The sequence below is a fragment of the Nicotiana tabacum genome, chromosome 20 (assembly GCF_000715075.1).
Source record: "Nicotiana tabacum cultivar K326 chromosome 20, ASM71507v2, whole genome shotgun sequence".
In the NCBI taxonomy this organism is placed as follows: domain Eukaryota; kingdom Viridiplantae; phylum Streptophyta; class Magnoliopsida; order Solanales; family Solanaceae; genus Nicotiana; species Nicotiana tabacum.
This window is the reverse complement of record NC_134099.1, coordinates 39,997,607-40,019,913: the sequence shown is the minus strand read 5'-3', so window position 1 is coordinate 40,019,913 and position 22,307 is coordinate 39,997,607. Positions and strand designations below refer to the sequence as shown.

Sequence of the window (22,307 nt, the reverse complement as noted above, 5' to 3'; positions counted from 1 at the left end):
AGCACTTTTTTTTATCAAATACAGCAACACCTTATTATCAATTTCAACACTTTATCCAAATATGTAACTGCTTATTTATTAAATCAGTTTCGGCACTTAAAAGTGCATTTCAACACATAATGCTTATCAACTACTTCAAATCAGTTAATCCAAACAGGCTCCTTATTTAATTTCAAACTCCTAAATATTAGCTAGAAGATAACCAAATGACTATTTTGTCTAGTGTAAACTCTATTTTAAAGGGGGTAAAAAAGGCGAACGGTATTTCGTTAAGGACCTTCGTGCTTTTAATATAGTATAGATTATTTACCATATTTTTATGTTATTTTAGACTTAGTATGAATTTTTATATGTTATTAAATGTTATTTAAAACGGCGTGAAAAGACCAAATGGATACGGGATCGCTTCCGAATAGGGCTCAGGAATAAATTACAAAGAACACCAGTCCTGGCCAGTTACGGACCTTTACAGTAAACCTTAAACCACGAGGCTCCTCACAACCCTTCAACGACAAGTTCAAATGGTCTTGCACTGCTTTCTATGTTAATAAGCATGCTGAGCAGGAACGAGGAGTTCCTAGATTAGTCATTAACTACAAGCCCCTTAATAAGGTGTTAAAATGGATTAAATATCCTATTCCTAATAAAAAGAATCTATTAAACAGATTACATGATGCCATTATATTTTCCAAATTTGGTATTACTCCTTCTTTTATACAATTTAAATGTGTTCCATTATCAAATACAACAACAAACTAAGTTAAACTCCTCATATTCAATATAGTATATATTTATAGACATACCTTTCCTAGTACAAAAAAAATGCACAGTTGTTTTAAATAAAGAAAAGGGTAATTTCGTCATAATGAAATGGCCAAACCAAGTACACCTCTCACACCATCTCCAGCATCTCGTCGACCCCCTTTTCTCCATTCTCGAGAAAAAAGAAAACCCAAACCCACTCTTTTACTTTCGACTCTCTCTCTTTCTCCTTCTCATTCGCCCTTCTTTCTTCGGACAACAACAAGTACAAAACTCCTCTAATCCCATCTTTCAATTTTGGCCCTTTCTGCCCCTCTCCCAATTTACGTTACAAAAACACACTGTTTTCTTCTTCGATTCACAAAATCCAGTCGGTGGTCTAAAACCCCAACACCCCCTTTTCTCGTATAAAACACACACACGCATATAATGCTTGTTGATGTCTTTGAAAAATTTCACTCTAAACAAATTTATTCGTACTTGTTCTTCAAAAGATGGATGTGAATAGCAGGGCTTTGCCATTTCACATCGATCTTAACGAAGCTCCTCTTCCTTCACCTAGGGAAACCGAAAGAGGCCCCTTCTTGGAATATCCTGAACCGGCCCGGGTCAAGAAGGAACCGGTTGAACCGGGTCAAAGAAATGTTGTTCGGGTTTGTTCTTCATGTGAGTTGGGTTCTAGTCGTAGAAGTAGTAGGGACGACCACCAAGAGGAGGAGTGGAAATGCTTTAAGTGTTTGCTGGGTAACAGCAGCGGCGGCGGAGAAAGAGTGAGAGATGGCGGCGGCAGTAGAGGTGGAGGTGGCAGCGGAGTGGGCCTGTTGGATATTAATGCTTCGCCTCCGCGGGAACCGGAGGGGGAACGGGAACGTGTGTTTGTGGACTTAAATGAAGATTTGGTTGTTGCAGGACGAGAAGTGGAGGAGCAAAACCATGGGGCCAAGTATGAATTTTACTTCTTTATTTATCCTTTCTTTTCCGTTTAAAAACACAAATTATGGGTTTATTTTAGCAATGCATGTTGTATATATACATGAAAGGTTCAAACTTTGTGATTTTGACTTGTGTATCTTGATGTTAGACTGTGACTTTTCTTGTATTTGATTGGATACGTTCTTTAATTGTAAATGTTTGATAAAATCACAGTAATGTATTGGAGTAGTCTTGTTTTTTAAACGACGGTGGTGTTCGGGCCAGCTTGTGTGCACCTCGCCTATTCTATCTGGGGAGAAATCACTTATGGGATTTTGATAGTACAGGAGTAGTCTTTGGACATCCTTTCTATGAGCTTCTAAATGAATTCACTGAAATTTGTGGTTACAGTAGATTGAAGTGTGGATCGACGGTTCAATGACTTTCTGTTGATTCTTCTATATTTTTAACTGGAATTTTAGAAAGTATGAACAAGGCTATCCTGAAGTAAAGGAAGAAAAACAAAAGATTTATATTAAGATCTAATGACCACATTAGGATTCAAACTCTTTTTGGTTACAAAAGGTAAGTTCTTGTAGCTTTCTTAGCTAGGTTTTCATGGTTTGTCTTATGAGTCTTATAGAAACAGGGAATAAGACTCCTCTTGATGATTCCTCTGTCGATGTCCCTATTATATGTCTTTTTTTTGTTGATAAAAAGTCCCTACTATATGTAAATTGTCATATGTTTTTATTATTCGAGGGTGTCATCTTGACCAAAAAACATGGAGAGGGGAACCAATTACTTGACTGCCAATGTATTGACTTCTTCCATACTAAATGCAAGATATATGCCTATCGGAGCTGTGATATCAGACCAATTCGTTGTAGCTTCAAATTAAGTTAGAAGATCCCTGATGGTGCCTCTCATCTTTTAGACACCATCGTAGTCCCTTCGTCCTATTTTGTATAGTGTTGTTTCACTGAATTAGGAGTTTAAGATGTTAATTCAACTTAATATTATATATTAGTGGTAGTGGAGTAAAATATGAACGTAATGTTGGAAAGTTGGTTTGATAAAGAAAAAATTATATCAGTATTAAATTTCAGTATTTACATGAATTTGAATTGTTGATAATTATGGAACTTTTATAGAGTGATATTATTAATAGAATGGTGCAAATGTTTCCGGACGCCTAGAATGGAGCCGTGGAAATTTGGATATTTAGTCCCAAAATGTAGTTTTTCTTTTCTCTCGCTCTTCCTAACTATTTAAGGGTCTCCCTACCTGCATGTATGAGGTATCTTTCAGGTACTTGCAAAGGTAGTCATAAAGCTAGATAAAAAGAGGAGAAAATTTCTTTTGGATGACAATGTTATTAAAAGTCATCGCCTCATGATGCAAAGCGAGGGGTTATCGCTGTATTGGGGAAGCCATGCGCTTTAGAGATGTGTGCGCTTCAAACAATGCCGTGCAAAGTGGTCCTGACATGAATCCTTGTGAAAAAGGTGATCATGGCGTGAAGCGGTCTAGTCCTCGATTCCCAGCTTTGAGGAGTTGGATTAATATCAATGCTATTTTATATTAGATGCTAACCAGAGTTATTTTAGTTGCACTTTTATCATTATATTGCTAAATTCATGTGTTTGGTAGTTTTTAATTTTCTGCAGCTTGTGTATTTCACTTTAACAGAGCGTGCGCTTCGTTTCTCGCTTTTCACTTTCAGCTTGATAGACCTTGTCTCTTCTTTGCGTTAACTTTTAAAATCATTGTTGGATGGTAATAATGGAAGAAATCATACCACTTGGAAGAATGAGATATAGTAATGTTAAGCAAGAAGGACGATGAGGAACGTGGAACTTCTTTTTGGGATAAGTAATCGAGGATTTCAAACTTGACCCCGAAAGTTTACTTATTAAATAGTTATGGATGTACAACAAAGAGGAAGAGATGATGTGTGAAGAATTTAATTAATTAAAGTATGGTGAATAAGTCCTTGTTGTACCAGAAAGTTAATACTTCCTATTTACCCTTAATGGCATGCTTTTATAGCCACAAAAATCTCATGGCCTGTTTTACACCACAAGTTCCAAACATCTTTCTTTCTTAAACTCTGTGTAACTTCTAAGTCAAAACCGTCAATAAAATGAGACAGAGGGAGTAGCTCACACGGGGTAGGGATCAGGGAACATATTAGAAATATATGACATGTATTTTTTCATTATCGTGCATTTTGATGTTGTGGATGGAAGGACAGTTAAGTTGGTGGCATAATTCCTGGCTAGGCCATACCTCCTAAAGAGCAAGTTATTAGTTTTACTTTGAACATCATGGAGGTGACCACTGCTTAGTGTAGTTCAGAAATGGGTGGGACTGGGTGGGACTAATATTCTAGAAGGAATTGATTGTTTGTTTGACTGAGAAATTGAGGTGCTGGCCTCTTTGAATTAAGGAGTTAGTTCAGGGTGGATTTTATCGATGAATCATTGTCATAGATCGCACATTGTACTGGCGGATTCTCAGTGCAATCATGCTATAAACATCTAGATTGAGGAATCTGCAATGTCCGACAATGGCCTTAGAAAATGATTTGGTGAGCTAAAGCTTGAGAAGGTTGCATGTTTTTGTTTGGTGTTGGCTCTTATGCATGTCTTACTCAAAACAATGCAGAAAAGGTGAATGTAGATTTGTAGAAGATGCTTCTTCTGTGCAGAAGAAATTGAGGATAGCAAGCACCATCTTTTGCATTGTCCTAGACAATTGTGGAACAATATCAAATATATTTTGGGCTGAGATGGGTAATGTGCCAATGACTATGCAGGAATATTTTTGCTGCCTGCATAAGATGTAAAAATAACTGAGGAAATTATGAGAACAGTCCCAGGTTGTGTGCTAGGTGGCATGGATGGGAGGAACCATAGAGAGTTGTTGCATGTAAGCAATAGACCATGAAGGTCGAGGGATAAGATTTCATATATTGTCAAAGGGAAGAAAGAACATGAGATCTATATTTTGTTCCAAGTATAGATTAGTAATTTAGCAACTAACCATGAAGGTCAAGGTAGAAGATTTTACACATTGTCTAAGGGAAAAAGCCTATCAGATCTGTACTATGTTTCAAGTATGGATTAGTAGTTTAGCATCTAGGGTGCAGCATAGTAATCTATGATGTTGGAATGAGGACTATGGAAGACCAGGGTTCAAAACTAACATGATTCCCCCCCTATTGTCTAAGCATTAATGGGTAGGGTTACTTGATTCTTACACGGGCTGTCCTGGTGGGAGGATGTAGGTACCCGGTTGAATAGTCGTGGTGGCATAATGCTGGCCCAAACCTCACCGTGGTTAAAAAAGTATGGTAGTAGTTTAATCTATTCGTTGACTACTTATCCAAGATAAATTTAGTCTATGTGTTCGCTATTTATAAGAGGTAAGTATATTTGTATCTATCACCCAAAAAAGATGAAAAAAGAAAAGAAAAGAAAAGAAAAGAAAAGAAAAGAAAAGAAAAGAAAAGAAAAGAAAAGAAAAGAAAAGAAAAGAAAAGAAAAGAAAAGAGGTCTCCTATTTGTCACATGAAAATTATTATTTGTTAGCTTTTGGTTCAACTCTTATTGATCGGAATAAAAAAGGATTCGTTAGTTTGGACAACCAATGAAATTCATAGGAAATTCTCAGCCAATAATTATTACAACCTGTTAATGAAGAGAACAAATAATTGGGAAACAGATTGGCCTTGGAAAGTGATTTGGAGAAACAAAGTTGCTATTAAAGTTGCATGGTTTGGATGGACTGCTGCTTGAGAAGCTTGCCTCAAAAGCAGTCTTTAGAGGAGAGGTTTTTCACTGTGTAATAGGTGCTATCCGTATGAGGAAGAGATGGAGACTGTGAACTGCCTTCTATTGCTCTGCAGTTTTGCTAGACAGTGTTGGGAATTATTCTTCCGTATATGTGGGATCTCATGGATCATGCCTCAAAGTGTTTAGGGCTTTATTGTAGTGTTAGCAACAACAGAGGACACTTAAAGCATTGAAGCAGATTTAGAGAACCATTCCCTTGTGTATCTGCTGGACTATTTGGCTAGAGAGGAGTAGAGCTTGTTTTGATGGGCAGAGAGATCAGATTGTTAGAGTTAAAAAAAAAAATGCTTGCATAATTTGTTTCTTTGGTGTAGGAGTAGTCTAATTGATAATATTGATCGCTACTTGGACTTTCTGGAGCAGTTAGAAAAATGTTGTAACTAACTGCCTGGATATTCCCAGTGGTGTTTTGTTACTTTTTGGTACCATCTTGGTACTCAATTGATGAACCTTTACCTTATCAAAAAAAGAAGTTATTTGTTAGCTTTTGGTAGCATCTCAAAATATTCTTAGTTGGATAAATATTGAGTGGCTCATCTCGAATGACTTAATTTTTGTTACTTCTAGGACCTATCCTTGACCATATTTGCTTTGGTGCTTTAGTGAAGGTGATTCTGGTAGTTCTTCTTGTGGATGTTTGTCCATTCTTGTTGCTGCTTCGAGCAAGAAGGTCATGTCTTCAATGGAGAAAAGCGACCTTAACTGCGTCTTTGAGCTTTATCTTTGATCATATAATGATGATCTGGATATCCTTATTAGCCTTCAGGACTATACAAAGTTGTTGGGTTGTCTAGATACCTTCTGTTCACTTGGTAGTAATTTGAATTATCTCAATTTCACTCAATGGGAATCTCCATCTTCCATTTACATGAAAATTCCTACTGCATCTTCTCCTCTTATTCCTATTCCTTTTTTGTTAATTATCTTTATTTGGTCGAGAATTAAAAATCTAAGATGATGATATTGTCCCTTTTTCGTTGATGTCTGACAAGTCATATGGATAATATTTTAGCTTCGGATTGTTGATCATTTGATTTATTTGCAACTAGTTATTTTTATCTTCAGCCATGAAAGCCAAAATGTAAGTAAGCTTCGCAAGTAATTAAGCTTGGATTCAGGAAAGGCATCTCTTATTGAAAGATTCTGGACATGGTAGCACAAAATTTTCCATTCCCTTATTTACTAGAGAGAATTCCATTTGCTTAGGCTTAACATTTCTTCTTTGGAGGAGATATTGTTTTGGATCGGCGCTCTTTTTCTCATCCATGAATTTGTCCACTAAGCAAGTTATTTATTAGAAGTATCGTAGGCGCCTTGGGAACTGGAAAAAGAAAAAAGGAGAGAAATGAGAATAGCTGGTTGCTTTATTTCCCATGTGAAACGACTACTCCATTTGCATTGGGTGTAAACCAATTGCCCAATGTTTCTGGAGTGGTTCAACTACACACCTTTTCTGCATGAATGGTTTATCTCAAAGAGGTTGTATTTTTTTGGTTTATTGGTATTGGAATGCTGGAAAACATCTTTCACTAGAAGTGGTCTGATAATATTGCATGCCACTACATAGCTTGGTACTCTTTGCACGCACAATTCAGCTATGAAGTTTATAATCTACCTTTGCGCCTGCTTAATTGATCTCGCCACTAGTTAAATAGGGTTAAATCATCCAAAATTTGAATCACTAGTAGACCATCAACATAGAGACGCAATATATTCTATGGATCTTTTATCAGTACATGGACAATTGTATAGTTTAACGGGCTTTCCAGCTTTGATCGTTGCAGAGTGTTGCAAAGGTGAAACTATTGCCCTTCATTTTCAAACAAAAAGGTGAAGTTACTGCCCTAGGCTGAGGATCCAGGAAATGCAAATTTTGGATGCGCAGATTGATTATGGCTGGCTGATGAGAATCAACTAGTTTAGTGCTGAGTTGAATAGGTTCATAATAGGGATGCAAATTTAAAGGAAATAAGTTACTTCAATGTTCTTTTAAGATAGGTTAGCAACATGTATATACTCCCTACATTCTTAACATCCATTCCTTTTTTGTGCTGTCCAAAATCTTGTCCACCTTTTAAAAGATAAAACTTTTCTTTTGACACTCATCAATGCTTGCTCGAAACTCATGGAAAAAATGGTATCTACTTTTATACTATAGGACATGCATGTATCAAAAGTATCTTTGTCTCCACTTTTAATTCATTTCTATTTAAATCTAATAAATGCTGCTATTACCTAACACCGAGATTAAGGGAATAACAAATTGGATCGATTTGAACATAGAATGTCTTAATTTTATGAAGGGGCTGCAATATTTTTCTCTTCCTTATTCTTTTTTTCTTATAGGTCACAGAAATACATTAATGAGACACCATCGTGGTGTCCAGCCCATTTACTAAGTTATACAACAGGGTTGCAAAAGAAAGGCAGCGCCTTGCCGCCTTTAAAATCAGTTTGAGATTGCCGGCCGTTTTTTCCTGTTTTCATTCATTCTTTTGAGGTAGAATCCCCCCCCCCCCCCTCTTTTCCCCAAGAAAAGGAATTCTTTCCCATCTCCTTTGCAAAATAGCAATGAACTTACTCTGACTAATATAGAGGGAGCAATCGTGCATTTGAGCATCTTGCAAATCAGAATGTAGATCTTATAGATTTATCTACTTATTCTGCTTGACACAACATTTAGTTGTGAAGCAACTATGTTAACTTATTTCTTTAAATCTAGTGTTCTATAAAATGAAAGTTATGCTTACAAATCCTTTAGCAGTAATTTTTTTTAATCTCAATTTGTTCGGAATAATACGGCTATATATGCAATGTTCCTTGACAGTTTTCAACAAGGTTTGAGGGTGTTATTCTTTCGTTATGATTGTGTACAAGCTGTTATACAGAAATTTGTCTCTTTCTGCTGTTGTCTTCTTTGCTATTTTGCCATAAATCATATTAACTCTTGCTGTAGAAGGTATTCTATTTATTGTCACTCTGCAATGCTAATGATTGAACCATGAGAACTTTATTGTTGGTGGTTCAAATACTGAAGGCAAAGTCACATTTCACCTAGGACTGAGTGGACTCTGCTACAACCCTTTCAAAGACAACTTTGCTTGTGAAAAATTGTTGATCAAAAAGAATTTGCTCATGAAAGAATGGATATAAAACATTTGTGTAGCCGATTTAGAAAAAGATGTAAAACATTTCAGTAACATGAGACATAGAATCTGAGACTCATGCTCATCAAGAAAACGAGCAAGCTGTGTTTCCAGGTTTGATATTTTAAATCCTTCTTACCCTTTTTTGGGGGGGGGGGGGGTGGAATATTTACAGACTTCAATATTTATCATCTTATCACCGCTGTGGTGCTCCTGATCATCTCCACTTCTAAAATTCTATGTTTCAAAATTACGAAGTTGATGTCTAATATTTACTAAGTTATTCTGTTCTTTCTTTTCCTTTGCCTCAAAGGGTTAAAGGGCACCAGAATGAATCTATATACTTAAGCTTTATTTACTTCTATGTGTTCCTTTCGAGAGAAAAGTGAGCTCTAATGTTGAATAAGGACTAGGCGTATCCATGTGGCAATGAGGACAAAAACATGCTTTTATCAGTGAATCTGTCCTATATAAAGTACACGGACTTTTTACTTGTTTTGCTTGCTTGTTGGCTTAAGGAAATTGGCACATAAAAGTGCCTCTACTGAAACACGAGTAAAAGGAATTAAAATTTATTTCCTTTTTGAAGAAGAAATTTACTTGTATTGCTTGATTCCTTACTCTTTCTTCCATTAAAAGCGGAACACAGACTTAGAAGTCCGATTAAGTGGTGACTTACATTTATCAAAAACAGAAAAGGAAAAAAGAAAAAGAATATATGGTAATGGTATATCTTACTATAAAAGATATCGTTCTTAAAGGCTTTTCCTTAAACTTCTAACAGACAAGGTGCACAGTTGTGCTTTGGTTTAAGAAATTGTAGCTTAGTCTGAAATACGTGGGTTGCTTAACTTATGCAGCTCCATATCTTTTTTTTTTCCTTTCCCTTTCTTGATAATCGAGAGTTCCCCGAGGACAAGTGGTGCACGTTTCGAAACTTGGTGCATAATGAGCTTGCCCCTCTACTTCTCCACTTATATATTGGCTTTTGTCTGCAACTCGGTTCGAACCCATAACGAGTGCCTAATCAACGTATCACGCGCTATGATCTTACCATAATGTCGCACCTAAGATTTGAACCTGGGACCTAGAGCAATTTTATAACTATTTTGTTTGTGCATACTGTAGGGTAAGCAGGCAGTAGATGCTATACCTTCTCTTGCACTCTTTTCTTTTATCTCCTCAATAGATTCTTTTGTCTTGACTAGAGCTCATTGACATTCTCTCCCCTAGCATTTCTCTATTTGGTTGATTGAGTTACATTTGTGGAGAGCGATATCGTTCTATAGCTCCTTTAGTTGTGTGTACAATCCTGTATGCAAGGTTTTTCCCTTTTTTGTAAAATGGTGTTAATAACTTGAATAAGCTTTTTGTGGCTGATTGCAAAAAACTCTTCAAATTTAGTTCTTTAGGAAGTGAAAATTGTCATCTCTTCTTATTCTTACATGTGATTGAGTGGGTCATTACTACTTGGCTTTGAAATTGTTCGATGCTTCTAATTTTGGTATGTGTTTCTATGACCGTCAGATCAGAAACCGTTACCAAGTTATACCTTATATAGGTTGTACCCAAAGGTGTGGCTTAGCGGTCAATCAAGTGGGTTAAACCATGAGACATCAGGGTTTAACGAGTCAAAAGTGCTGGGCAATTTCGTGCCATCTGCCTAAGCCCTAAGCATACTAGCTTGGACACCACTGTTATAAAACAAAGTTATACCTTATATAGGTAGTGGTGGAGTTGGTGAAAGTACGAGTCAATGACCAATATGCTTGCAGATTGATCTAGACTCATCCTTTGTACATGCACATAATGCACCTTTCTTTGATATGCATACCACCTTTATTATCATGTTTAATTGAAACTCTTTCTATTTGTTGGAGAGTAAACTCTTTGTTATGGTAGCAATTGAATTCCCTGTCTTCTGCTTTTGGATGTGCGAAAATAGTATTTACTTCCATTTGCTTATAGATGTAAAGTTTTTGTCAGATATTCTTTTTGGATGGTTTCAGTAATTTTGGAGAATTACTAAATGTGAGATTGATCTAATTAAAAGAACATGGAACAAAATAAAGGTTCCTCAGTATGTTATTGTACAATAATCCACGTCATTAACATTTCCCAGATTTGCTGTATGGAGGCACAAGCAGGTCCATTCTTTTATTCTTACTACCAAGAGGTTCAGTTGTGTTTTAGAGAATATTGATTTTTTCTGCACGGATATTTTTGCCAAACCATGAAGAAGTTAATGTCTTCCTTGACGCTACTCCTTCTGTCTTCTTTTTTTATTTATCATGTAAATGTACTCCTTCTGTCTTCTTTCTCCAACTTTAATGACTTGGCTGCATAAAGTAACATTTAACTTCTGTTTGCGTTAATCTTCCTATCTTAAATCTAGTTGGATTGGTAATGTATTTGGATATTTAAGTGTGATTTTTCATAATATCGAAATGCGGTAGAGCAGGTTTATCTAATGCTTTGAATTCATTTTTTTTCCTGGGCGTGCTGCTTTAGGAGTAACTGGGACATTTTAATTGATATTATGAATATTGTTGGTGTTCACAGAGTTCAAGCTATGAAAAGTTCCTTTTCTACTGGCCATTCCTTCAATGCCCCAACAAGCTCTTTTTTGGTATATAGGGAGAATGGATTTAATTTTCAGAAGACTTCTCTTACAGGGGATATTCATAAGTCACAAATAGAGGACGCAGTACTCCATAGACCTCATTCTGACCAAATAAACCTAAGCATGACTGATCCAGTATTGATGTATGATTCAAGGTATCGGGCATGTCATTTTACTGCAAAGAACTGTGTTCCCCAAAGTGCGAGTCAAGTTTATCTTCAAGGCCTTAGAGAATATATTGCTGGGATGGGAGGTTCTATAGGTGATGGTTGGCATGTCGATTTTAAGTATTGCGACAAAAGATGCAAGACATATGCAGTATATGTTGGACCAGATGGAAGTCCCTTTGAGTTACTTGATGGTGTTGCTCGACATTTGGGGTTGGATCACTCCATGGAGGTTGAGAATGGAGGTAATGGATTTACTTTTGTTCATGAGGGATTATCAAATATCCCAAGGAGTAAAGAAGCTTCAGGTTCTACTAAAGTTCGCAAGAGTGGACAGAGTCGGAGTTCTCCTGGGAGCAGCTTCTTCCGTAATGGTGGCTCTATCTTCAAGTGTATATATCCAAGTGTATGTTCATCCTATTACTTATTTGGTTTATATTGCCCTTCTAGTTTTTGCAATTCTAATCTCCTTATAGCTGGAAGAATCAGTTAGTTTGTTCTGTCTTAAGTACTTGGCAATATTACTGATTAACATTTGACTGTTCTTTCAGGATGTCTTTCCAGTTCAGTTTCAGGACTTCTTTCTTATTTCAGCTGGAAATATTGACCCCCGACCATCATATCACAGCACTAGCGAGATATGGCCTGTGGGTTACTTATCTAGCTGGCACGATAGAATTACAGGATCTTTTTTTGTTTGTGAGGTTGCAGATGGAGGTGATCCTGGCCCAGTTTTCAAGGTCAGGAGGTACCCATGCACCCTGCAGTCTATCCCAATTGGTTCAACGGTCCTTTTAACATCTAAAGGGGATTCTCATATTGGTGAAGATAATGTGGGAAATGGTAATTCAGCAACTTCTAGGCTGGTTGATGAGGAGAGTATTTCAATCCAGGTGATGCTGGAAGAATGCAGCCCACCAGATCTGAATAATGAAACTCATGCCGCTGAGAATCTGCAGAGGGTGAATTCATTACCTGGAAACTTCGGAAATATATGTCCTGGTATTATTGGTCAAGGGGATAGTGTAGGGGAATTTCTTGTGGAAGGGAGATCATCATCATCTGTGTGGGAAATGGTTTCCCAGACTCTTCTACATGCATGCATTGATGCTTATAAGCAAAAAGGTGTAATTCAATTCTGCTGTAGTCATGATGTATATAAAATGGATGAAAAAGAGCCGAGTGAAATTGGTTCATTATCCAAGTTCTCTTACTTAGGTGGTCCCTTCAATTTCCCAAGATTAGTGCAGAGCAACTTTGAGTTTAAAATTGCTTGTGAAATGTTAGTGAAGTGGTTGGAGCAAGACAGATTTGGACTAGAGGCAGACTTTGTGCAAGAAATTATTGAACAGCTTCCTGGTGTATCTGCATGCTCAAATTATAGAATTATTACTAAAAGAAAGCACAACACAACTCTGCAGACAGTGGGAAGTGGGTTCCTGCAGGCTAAAAGAAAGAATCACATGCAGGATGAGACGGAAGCTGTTGAATCTTTCAGAATTTCTGGAACACTCAAAAAGCATCTGGAAGACTCTGACATCAGAGGTCCTTGTCCTTCAGGAAAGCCATTTAGCGCAAAGATTCCAAAATTTTTGATAGGTGACGCGCTCCAGGTATTTTGAGACTTTCGAGTTTGTTGTCTACAAAGAATTGGATATTCCCATATACTTACTATCTTTTTATTTGTATTTTCAAAATCAAATGTGTTTAGGTTTGGGAATTCTTGTTGAGGTTTTCAGAGGTCTTGGGGCTGGAAGCTCCATTTTCATTTGAAGAAATTGAGGAGGAATTAGTTAGTCCATGGATAGACAAAACAAGTTCAATGGAAATGCCTGGATTTGAGATCCAAGATGTCAGAGAGATCACCTTATTAAGAGGTGAAATGGACTCTCTGTCTGGTAGATTGGGTTTTCATCAATATAGCCGATTTACTGGTCTTCTTTTGGCAAAACTTCATGGTCTACTGCTCAAAGCTCTTGTCACCGAGCTGCTCTCAAAAGTTGCTGTCTATGTAGATCCGAATTTCGGTGCAGGAGGATTCAAATCTAAAAGAGGCCGGAAAAAAGATGTTGACAATTTAGCCAGTCTTAAGAAAACTAGACTTGATATGCTTCCCATTAATGAAATTACATGGCCTGAAATTGCTAGGAGGTACATGTTAGCGTTGTTATCCATGGAAGTTAACCTTGAGTCTGCAGAAATTGCTTGCCGAGAGAGTGGGAAGGTTTTCCATTGCTTACAAGGTGATGGTGGGATACTTTGCGGCTCTCTTACGGGAGTTGCTGCATTAGAGGCGGATGCAATGGTAAGATCGATTCATGTGCTGTTTGTTATAGCACATGGTTCCTCTCTTGATTTGATGAGCTAAAGTTTTTGACAACTGAAATTTAAATAAGAACTTTTTGCTGTTTTTTTCCTAGTTTTCATGTCATCAAAGTAATTTATCTTCCATCACATTTCTCGATGATGCTATGGCATGTGTTGCCAAAATCTCTAACTGATTTCACATGATAAGATTAAGGCCCATATTTTGGACTTATCAGAATCTCAAGATGCAAGTAATTTTTTTAAAAATGCAAATGAACTATTTTTTGAGGCGAAATCCAACATAAGTCAGTCTTTAAGTGTTTAGGGTGTCAGTTTTTTTACTTGTGAAGGACATCAAGTAATTAACTTTTCAAAAATAAAAACATCTTAACTTGGAAAACTTAATGAGAAATACTACTAACCACCAGTTTAGAATTACAAAATATTTCAAGTTATTAAAAAGCTTGGTCAAAGAAGAATCTGTTTGACTCACTAAACAGTAACCAAGTTCCCCCCCAAAAAAGGTGGAAGTAGTAGTTGATTATGGTGCATTAAGAACATGCAAGTATGTCAGAAACATCTACCATTTCATGTGCATTGCTATTACATGTTTAACAAGTTAATAACAAATATAAGCTCATTCTGTGAAGTGGATTCTTTCTATTTGGTGCAATCTTTGGCATGATGTAGTTACCATATTAGATGAGAATATGTCTCTTTTAAGCCGCAATGCTAAAGTTTACGCCTGTCGCATGTAGGCTGTAGCATTCTCATTCTCTATACTGAAGGTATTGTCTATGATAGTTTATTGAAGTGTGCATAGCAAAGAAATATTGATAGTTGATTGAAGTGTTGGGGAAAATCACCCACATACAAGGTGCATACAGAAAGTATAGAGTCCTACAGAAAAAAAAAGACGTGGGAAAACGTGATTCTCCGGATAGAGCATCCAATCATCAATATCAGTTAATCATATTTGTTCCAAAGTGTATGGGAAACAGTAGTGTGCCAATAATATCCTCTACAAATGTTTGTTTTTCGGTTGTGATCTGTAACTTGAACTGTTGCATACTATTGATTTATAAATCTTTTAGAAGTGTTGTTAATACATATATCCTTTAGTTGAGTTCTTTTTCTACATTCTGTTGGTACTTTAATCTATATGGAAAAACTGTAAAGAGTAGATCTCTCAAAAGTTGTTTCTGCTCTCCACTTTTACCTTGTCTTGAGAGTTTACTACAGTCAACTTAATAGTTTAAGCTTCTTGCCAATGTTAAATTGATGCGTTTGTTCTTGTCATACCTGCTTTGTGTTTCATACCCTACTTGAAGAGTGCATTTGTTGTGTCCATTTTTGAGCCCATTTGGCTGTGCTGTCTCTTCTTTACTAAATACACTTGCTTCTCCTATTATCTGAGGTCTGTCAAAATTAAGATATTCTGAAGTGCGTGATTTCAGCTTCTTGCAGAGGCTACAAAGAAAATATTTGGATCACTTAAGAGTGGTAGCATTTTTGTTGCTACTGATGAGAAAGAGTCTGATGCCAAAGGAGCTGATGCTGATGATGGAAAAGTCCCAGAGTGGGCGAAGGCGCTGGAGCCAGTAAGGAAGCTACCTACAAATGTCGGGGCTCGAATTAGAAAATGTATCAATGAGGCTTTGGAAAAAGATCCACCTGAATGGGCAAGAAAAATATTGGTGCACTCTATCAGTAAGGAAGTTTACAAGGGAAATGCATCAGGGCCAACGAAGGTGCTGCATGATGAATATCTTGAATATATACTGAATGTGTCAGCTTTGTTAAACGACTTATTTTTTTTAATCAATATTAACTGAATGCAGAGAGCAGTAATTTCTGTCCTGGCTGATGTTAACCGCGAAAATACTTCGCCCAAACCTGAGAAGGAAGAAAAGGTAAAGAGTGCTAGCTCTGTGTCTGATATCATTATGAAACAATGTCGGATTATACTACGGCGAGCTGTTAAAGAAGATAAAGATAAAGTCTTCTGCAATCTTTTGGGGAGAACAGTTCTGAACCCTAATGATAATGACGATGAAGGGCTTCTTGGGCATCCGGCAATGGTATCTCGGCCTTTAGACTTCAGGACCATTGATCTAAAGTTGGCTGCTGGATCCTATGGGGGATCACATGAATCTTTCATCGATGATGTGCGGGAGGTAATGCTTTTAACATGTATATGTGGTCTCAATGATGCATTAAGGATAATATGAAGATCCAATTCTGGTTTCATAAATAAGATATTAGTTGCAGTTTGAAATTTTGTGTAATTGTTGGCATCTATGTTCTTTGATGTCTGGGATTTGCTGGATCATTTTACTTAGAAAGATGCATGATTAGCCCAAGTGTTTCTACAAATTTTCGTTCAATCCTTTTCTTTTTCCTTCAATATGTTTGATTTAATGAGGAGAAAAGTTCAAAATTGCTTATTCTTTGCTTCTTTTAGGTTTGGCATAATATACGGACTGCATACTGCAACAAGTCCAATTTGCTTGAGTTAGCCGGATCCTTGTTGCTGAAATTCGAGGAAGATTATGAAAATGAGGTTTGTTGGTCTTCTAGCCTTTCCTTGGGCTTGTGTTATCCTATTATTTTAAGCCACAGTAAGGAATCACTTTGCCTTACTTTTTTTAATGTTTGTTTTCTTTTATAGAAGCATGATGTTTGTTCCCATTAAATAAAAAGCGAAATGATATTGGCTGAAGGTAATTCAAATCTTTAGTTTAGGGAAGGAATCCGCTCCAAGAGCTAGTCTTCTTTTATCCTAAGAATCTGATGCGGTTAGAAAGTGTCGTGGTAGTTCAGTTTGAAAGGAAAGGCAGTTGAGGAAGTCCCCGATATGTTAAGATCCTCTCACTAGTCTTCTTTATATCCTAGCATGAATGATTAATGTTTCTTGAGATTGCTCAACAAGCTGCAAAAGATGAGCCATATGGTACTAGAGTTGGTCCATTTGCTTTTTCTGTGCTTTGATTCAAAAACCTATGGAATATGAGATTGTTTTTGGGGATATTTGATTTTGAAAGTTATCCAATGCAGTGCAGCTTTTCTATGACCTATTATTTTGGTTGAGCAGTTGAGCCTTGCTCCATTGAGTGTGTGATTCAGCCTCTTCTTTGGTTATACTAGTAGGCGTGTTGTCATTCTTGTTGTTTAACTAAGCTTTGGCTTGCTCATTTCTCCCAGGTTCTTCCCTTAATCCAGAAAATTGAGTGTTCAAATGACGGTAGTTTAAGCAGTGAAGATGCAAAAGTGAGAGATGAACTCCTCGCTCATGTGAATGAGAGCTTACTTCCTAAAGCTCCTTGGGAGGAAGGACTCTGCAAAGTATGTGGCATGGATAAAGATGATGTCAATGTTCTTCTTTGTGATGGTTGTGATTCGGAGTACCATACATATTGCTTAGATCCTCCGCTTATTAAAGTTCCTGATGGGGAGTGGTATTGCCCATCTTGTGAAACTAAGGAATCACAGTCCCGGAATGCTTCAGGTTTTCAGATTCTTCGTCAATGCGTTAAAAGGAGGTTGCACAGGAAACTAACTCACAAGTTTATGGAGGAACTTTCTCAATTATCGAGAACCATGGAGTTGAAGGAATATTGGGAGCTTTCTCTGGAGGATGTATGTTCTTCTACTTTCTTCGGTATTTCTATGTTGATATCATAATGTTAGGTTTATGTTACTGTTTGCAGTTGGAAGATGTATGAAATAATATTATTGCTTGATCCTTGAAAGGATTAGCATTTGTCTCGCATGTCTTCCTTTTTGTTTCTGAGACGTCTTCCGAGTTAAATTGACTCGTAGATTATATTGGTAGTGGTAGAAGAATTTCTTAAAGTAATTATTGGAGTTTGTTTCAAAATGTATTCGACAGTTGAAATTTCACTCGGTAAATATGTATAACATGAGAAAATGCATGGAATTGTTAAACAAGTGCTGAAGGATTTGTAGATATCTGAAATTCACGTGTCATAAAAAATTGTATGGGTTTGTCTACATAAGTCCAGTTAGCACTGGAACTTGTTCACATTTTGCTTGGTTGCACTGTTTCTTGAATGTGTACCATGCTGATAGAAGGCTTTAACCTAAATGATGTCTCCACCACATAGCAAGTTAAGCTAATATGTGTAAAGAGGTGATGGTGTCCATTTGAGAGGTCGTAAGTGTAAGATCTGCGGAGTAAAAATCTTTTGTCGCATAATGACCACCGACTAATACTTCGGACAACTTTAAAGGCCTCCATCGAACAATTTTAGGAACATTGTTCCACTGCTATTCCTGTATGCTCAAAGCTTCTCCATAATCTTGCTGGCACTCGTGCATCCAGCTTTTGGGATTTGGGGGAGGGGAGGGCTACTAAATAAATGATTTCCCTTGCAGTCTTCATTTTCAATGTAAGTCGCACCAAATGCATGCTTGTCCTTCGCCACTCCTGTTTTGTTCCCAGTTGCTTTAGGTTCTTCCCTAGCCTCTTCTGATCTGCTTAGACCACTGAGCTTTGTACGTACATACATGTTTAATGTTCAATTTTCACTTGATGAATTGCAAATGCTAGTCTTCTAAATTATCTGTGTGATGAGAACTGTGCCTCGTGCATGAATATTTTCTTAAATTCTAGGATTGCGTACTAAGCCTAACAACGAAGTAGTACATGAATTATGTGCAGCTTTTCCTAATCTAATTTGACATGTACAATTTCTTTCTCAATGATGCAGAGAATTTTCCTTCTTAAATTCTTGTGTGATGAGGTGCTGAATTCAGCCATTCTTCGTGATCACATTGACCAAAGTGCCTCTCTGTCGGCTGAGTTGCAGCAGAAACTGCGTAGCCTCAGTGCTGAACTGAACCTTCTAAAATGCAGGCACGAAATTTTGACTGCAAGCCTTGCAAAACTGAGTAGTAATGCTCGGAACAGTGGAGACACAGGATCAGACGCATTAGCGTCTCTACGGTCCAATGACTGTAAACTGAAGGTGCAGGAGCCTGACAGTGGCAGCCATAACTCGTCGATCTCTGGTGGTTGCAAACAGCTGGATAATGGCACTCAACAAAATGAGTGTAATGATTACAGCAAACAACCCTGCTTGTACAGCTCAAAAAGTATTCAGGACAAAACTTCTGCAAGCGGCAGCAATCAAATTAGAAACTCTCCTGATTTGATCAACCATTTACATCAACAGCAGTCTTTGAAGGAGAATACTGGGTCTAAGAATACTTCTTCCCATGCAAAATGTGGTGCCACTGAAGCTAGTTTGCAAAATGACTTGTTCATTTCTACCCCCCAACAAGAAAATGACCAAATTCCCGGCAATTGTTTGGAGTCGGCACAAAATAGTTCAAACGGTCTGGTGCCGTCTGCTGCTCACTTTGTGTCTGGCAATACTTTGTCAGGCTCCATCAGCAACCATATGGTTGAGCACACACCTACTACAAAATATAGCCGTCAGTGTTCCATACAAGCTGACCCAAATTTGGCCCAAGCGTACCTTCTTGAGATATCCGCTCTGAAGAATGAGATTCGTGCTTTGGAGGACTCAATTGCTGCCAAAGAATTAGAACTTCAGGAGGTTTCTGTTAGGAAGAAATACATGGGACAGGATTCTGAGGGCAGACTCTACTGGACTTTTGGCAGGTCTAGTTCTTCACAGTTAGTAGCTAATGCAAGTACAAGTACACAGCCAGAGTCCTCTCGACATTTGTGGTCTTATGGTGTAGAAAGTTCAAGACAAAGTGGTATTTTAGATTCATCTGCTCCTTGGGAGAATATGGGCATGCCTAATCTTGGTCAGTGGACATCTTATCAATCTGATGCTGAGATTGAAAAACTTCTTGGATGGCTAAGAGATAATGATATGAGAGAAAGAGAATTGAAAGAGTCTATTTTGCAGTGGAGGAGCAATAGAGCCAAGGAATCCAGCTATTCGGAAAGTCATATGCATAACAAGGTAAGAGAGAGCACTTCTGTGCCCTCTGAAGATTCTGGTTCCTGTTTCAATTCTGATTCTCTCGTCAGCAGAGCCGTTGCTGCAATTAAATTGAAAATTAGTGGTTGTTTAGCAGAGGAGGAAATGGATATCTGTAAGGATATGGGTGTCAAAGTGAGAGTCTCCTGTGATGGTGGATTGTACAGGTGCGAGTGTCTAGAACCATTATGGCCGTCTAGACCTCATTGTCTCTCATGCCACCAAACGTTTTCCACTGCTGAAGAACGCCTGAAGCATGCAAATGACAAGTGCAGGATTGGTTCAACCTTTCAGGGCAGGGGGGAAACAAATGAACGACCCAGCAAGCGGAAAAGAATAGCAAAAAATGAAACACTGCAGGATGATTCTTTGAGCAATATTGATGTTTCTCAAGCTTCTAAGAGCAAAAAGCATGGTAATGATGAAGCATCTAGGAGGGACAAGCATCTTAATGCACCAGCTCCTGCTGAGAATCAAACCAAACAAGATTGTCCATTTAAGTTTGAGGAGATCAAAGGACAGTTCATCACTCAGAGGTCACTGAAGGAGCTGGTAAAGGACATAGGACTCATTGGATGTAATGGTACACCATCATTTGTTCCATGTGCATCCCCGTATCTCAGTGATCCTGCCCTTGGATTGATCTCCCAAAGGGAAGATCAGGTATGTGCAGGAAATTCTGCAGATTTGCTGTCTTCAGAGCAGGAATCACAAAGTGGAGCCAATATTTCTTGCACTAATAACTTAAATATCTCAGACAATCCAAATTGTAGTAAAAATGGCTTAGCTGAGGTGGGACCAATGTCCGAGAGATTAAATTCTGCAACCAAGAGGGGAAGAGATCAGTTTTCTTTTACGAAGGATAAAATATTTGATTTTGGGGCTAATAAGTACTTTGTTATTCCGGAATTCTCTCTACATCCTTTAGTAGGCCGGGCTTCTGAAATTTTACAGTGTCTTAAAATCAACTTGCTTGACATGGATGCGGCTTTACCTGAAGAAGCTTTGAGAGTGTCAAGGTCACAATCAGAGAGAAGACGTGCATGGCGTGCTTTTGTGAAATCTGCAGCTACAATTTATGAGGTAAATGTTTTACTCTTTCTACTGAAATTAGATTGTATGATAAGATTGAGTATGTGCATATTAAAAGAAAATGTAATACAGCACGGGATGTGTTGTAGGCACATGTCACTAGTTTGCATTCTCTGTATTTAAAAGAAAAGGGTAGAGGGAGCATTATAAACCGTATTTCAAAGCTGGAAGCAGAAAATTTCTTGATTATCAAATAAGAAAGCAAGAGGAAGAAGAAGAAGAAGAAGAAGAAGAAAAGTTGTGTTCCTAGATATAAACAGAATATATTTTGCTAAATCACATAATAATTTCTTTGTTAGATAAACCTCTCAGCGAATTTCTCTGCTTTCTTCTTTTTGGTCCCAAAAATCTCATACTTAAGATTGCTCATTTATGTCCTTCAGATGGTCCAAGCCACAATAATTCTAGAGGACACCATCAAAACTGAGTATTTGAGAAATGAATGGTGGTATTGGTCATCACCTTCAGCTGCAGCAAGAATCTCGACACTCTCAGGGCTCGCTCTCCGTGTGTATGTCTTGGACTCTGCTGTTTTGTACAAGAAACTTCCATGTCAAGATGCTTCGGAGACGGATTGCAAAGAAGAAAGAGAACCTCCTCATACTTCTGTCCCCACAAACACAGGCAGCCCTTCAAGGCAAAAGCTGCTCGACTCAGAGCCTGCTGAGACTTCGAGACCCAAGGGCACCAGGACAAGCAAGAGGAGAAAAGATTCAGGTGGGTAAAACTGGAAACAGGCTTCAGGTTTGCAGAAAATGAAGCAGAACATTGTGATCTGCAGTTTTACCAAGGAATTCACTGTACCCTTATCTATACCAGCCAGGCCAATGCCTGTACAGCGGTTGAAATGATTTAAGCAGAAAGGACTTGCATAAGGGGTGCAGCAATTCTATCCAAAACTGCGGGAGCAGCTGTACACTAACTCTATGTATTGTTTGGCAACTCGAAAGATGCTGTTTTGCTCTTGAATTGGGAGACCAAATTCTTGCTTTGAAGGAGGAACAGAGACTTCTTTCGACACACAGCCTCTCTCCGCGTATACATGTAAAAGGCCTTTATGCTGATAAAATTGTGCATTATGGGCTTTCATCATACTCTTGAGATACAGATTTGGGAGGTGGGGTGTTAAACAGTTCCACCTGATGTACATAGAAAAGCAAGTTTGAGCAGTTGTTAGTCCATATTGTAAATAAGTTTTTTATATAGACAAGTCATGTTGTTCATCAGATGCCTTCCTGATAAATGAAAAGGCAACAAGTCTTCTGATATCATACTATCAGCTCTATCTAGACATAGCAAAAAAAGAGAGGAAGTTTTCTGGAAGTGTAATCCTGTAAATGGATAAGTGCTGCTTCTTTCCCCCGTGTTTTACCTTTCGAAGGTCCAATTTGATTTTATTTTAGGTAACTGTCTTCTACAGTAATGTTAAGTGATTTAGAAACAAATAGACGGGTATA

The 22,307-nt window shown here is 37.8% G+C and overlaps 1 protein-coding gene across 1 annotated transcript; it reads left to right on the top strand.

The window, feature by feature from the left end:
- The first annotated feature begins 859 nt into the window (after positions 1-859).
- Positions 860-22,121, top strand: LOC107801459 (methyl-CpG-binding domain-containing protein 9). The gene is made up of 10 exons (XM_075241391.1): positions 860-1,705; positions 11,243-11,876; positions 12,022-13,083; positions 13,182-13,775; positions 15,235-15,528; positions 15,619-15,954; positions 16,242-16,340; positions 16,982-17,416; positions 18,511-20,841; positions 21,234-22,121. The coding sequence occupies exons 1-10, from the start codon at positions 1,257-1,259 to the stop codon at positions 21,573-21,575; spliced, it is 6,576 nt and encodes a 2,191-aa protein (XP_075097492.1). The 5' UTR covers positions 860-1,256; the 3' UTR covers positions 21,576-22,121.
- The last annotated feature ends 186 nt before the right edge of the window (positions 22,122-22,307 follow it).

Coding starts and splice junctions, on each gene's coding strand:
- LOC107801459 (XM_075241391.1), top strand. CDS start 1,257: ATGGATGTGAATAGCAGGGCTTTGCCATTTCACATCGATCTTAACGAA. Junction 15,955..16,241: donor TCATCGATGATGTGCGGGAG/GTAATGCTTTTA, acceptor TGCTTCTTTTAG/GTTTGGCATAATATACGGAC. Junction 16,341..16,981: donor AGGAAGATTATGAAAATGAG/GTTTGTTGGTCT, acceptor CATTTCTCCCAG/GTTCTTCCCTTAATCCAGAA.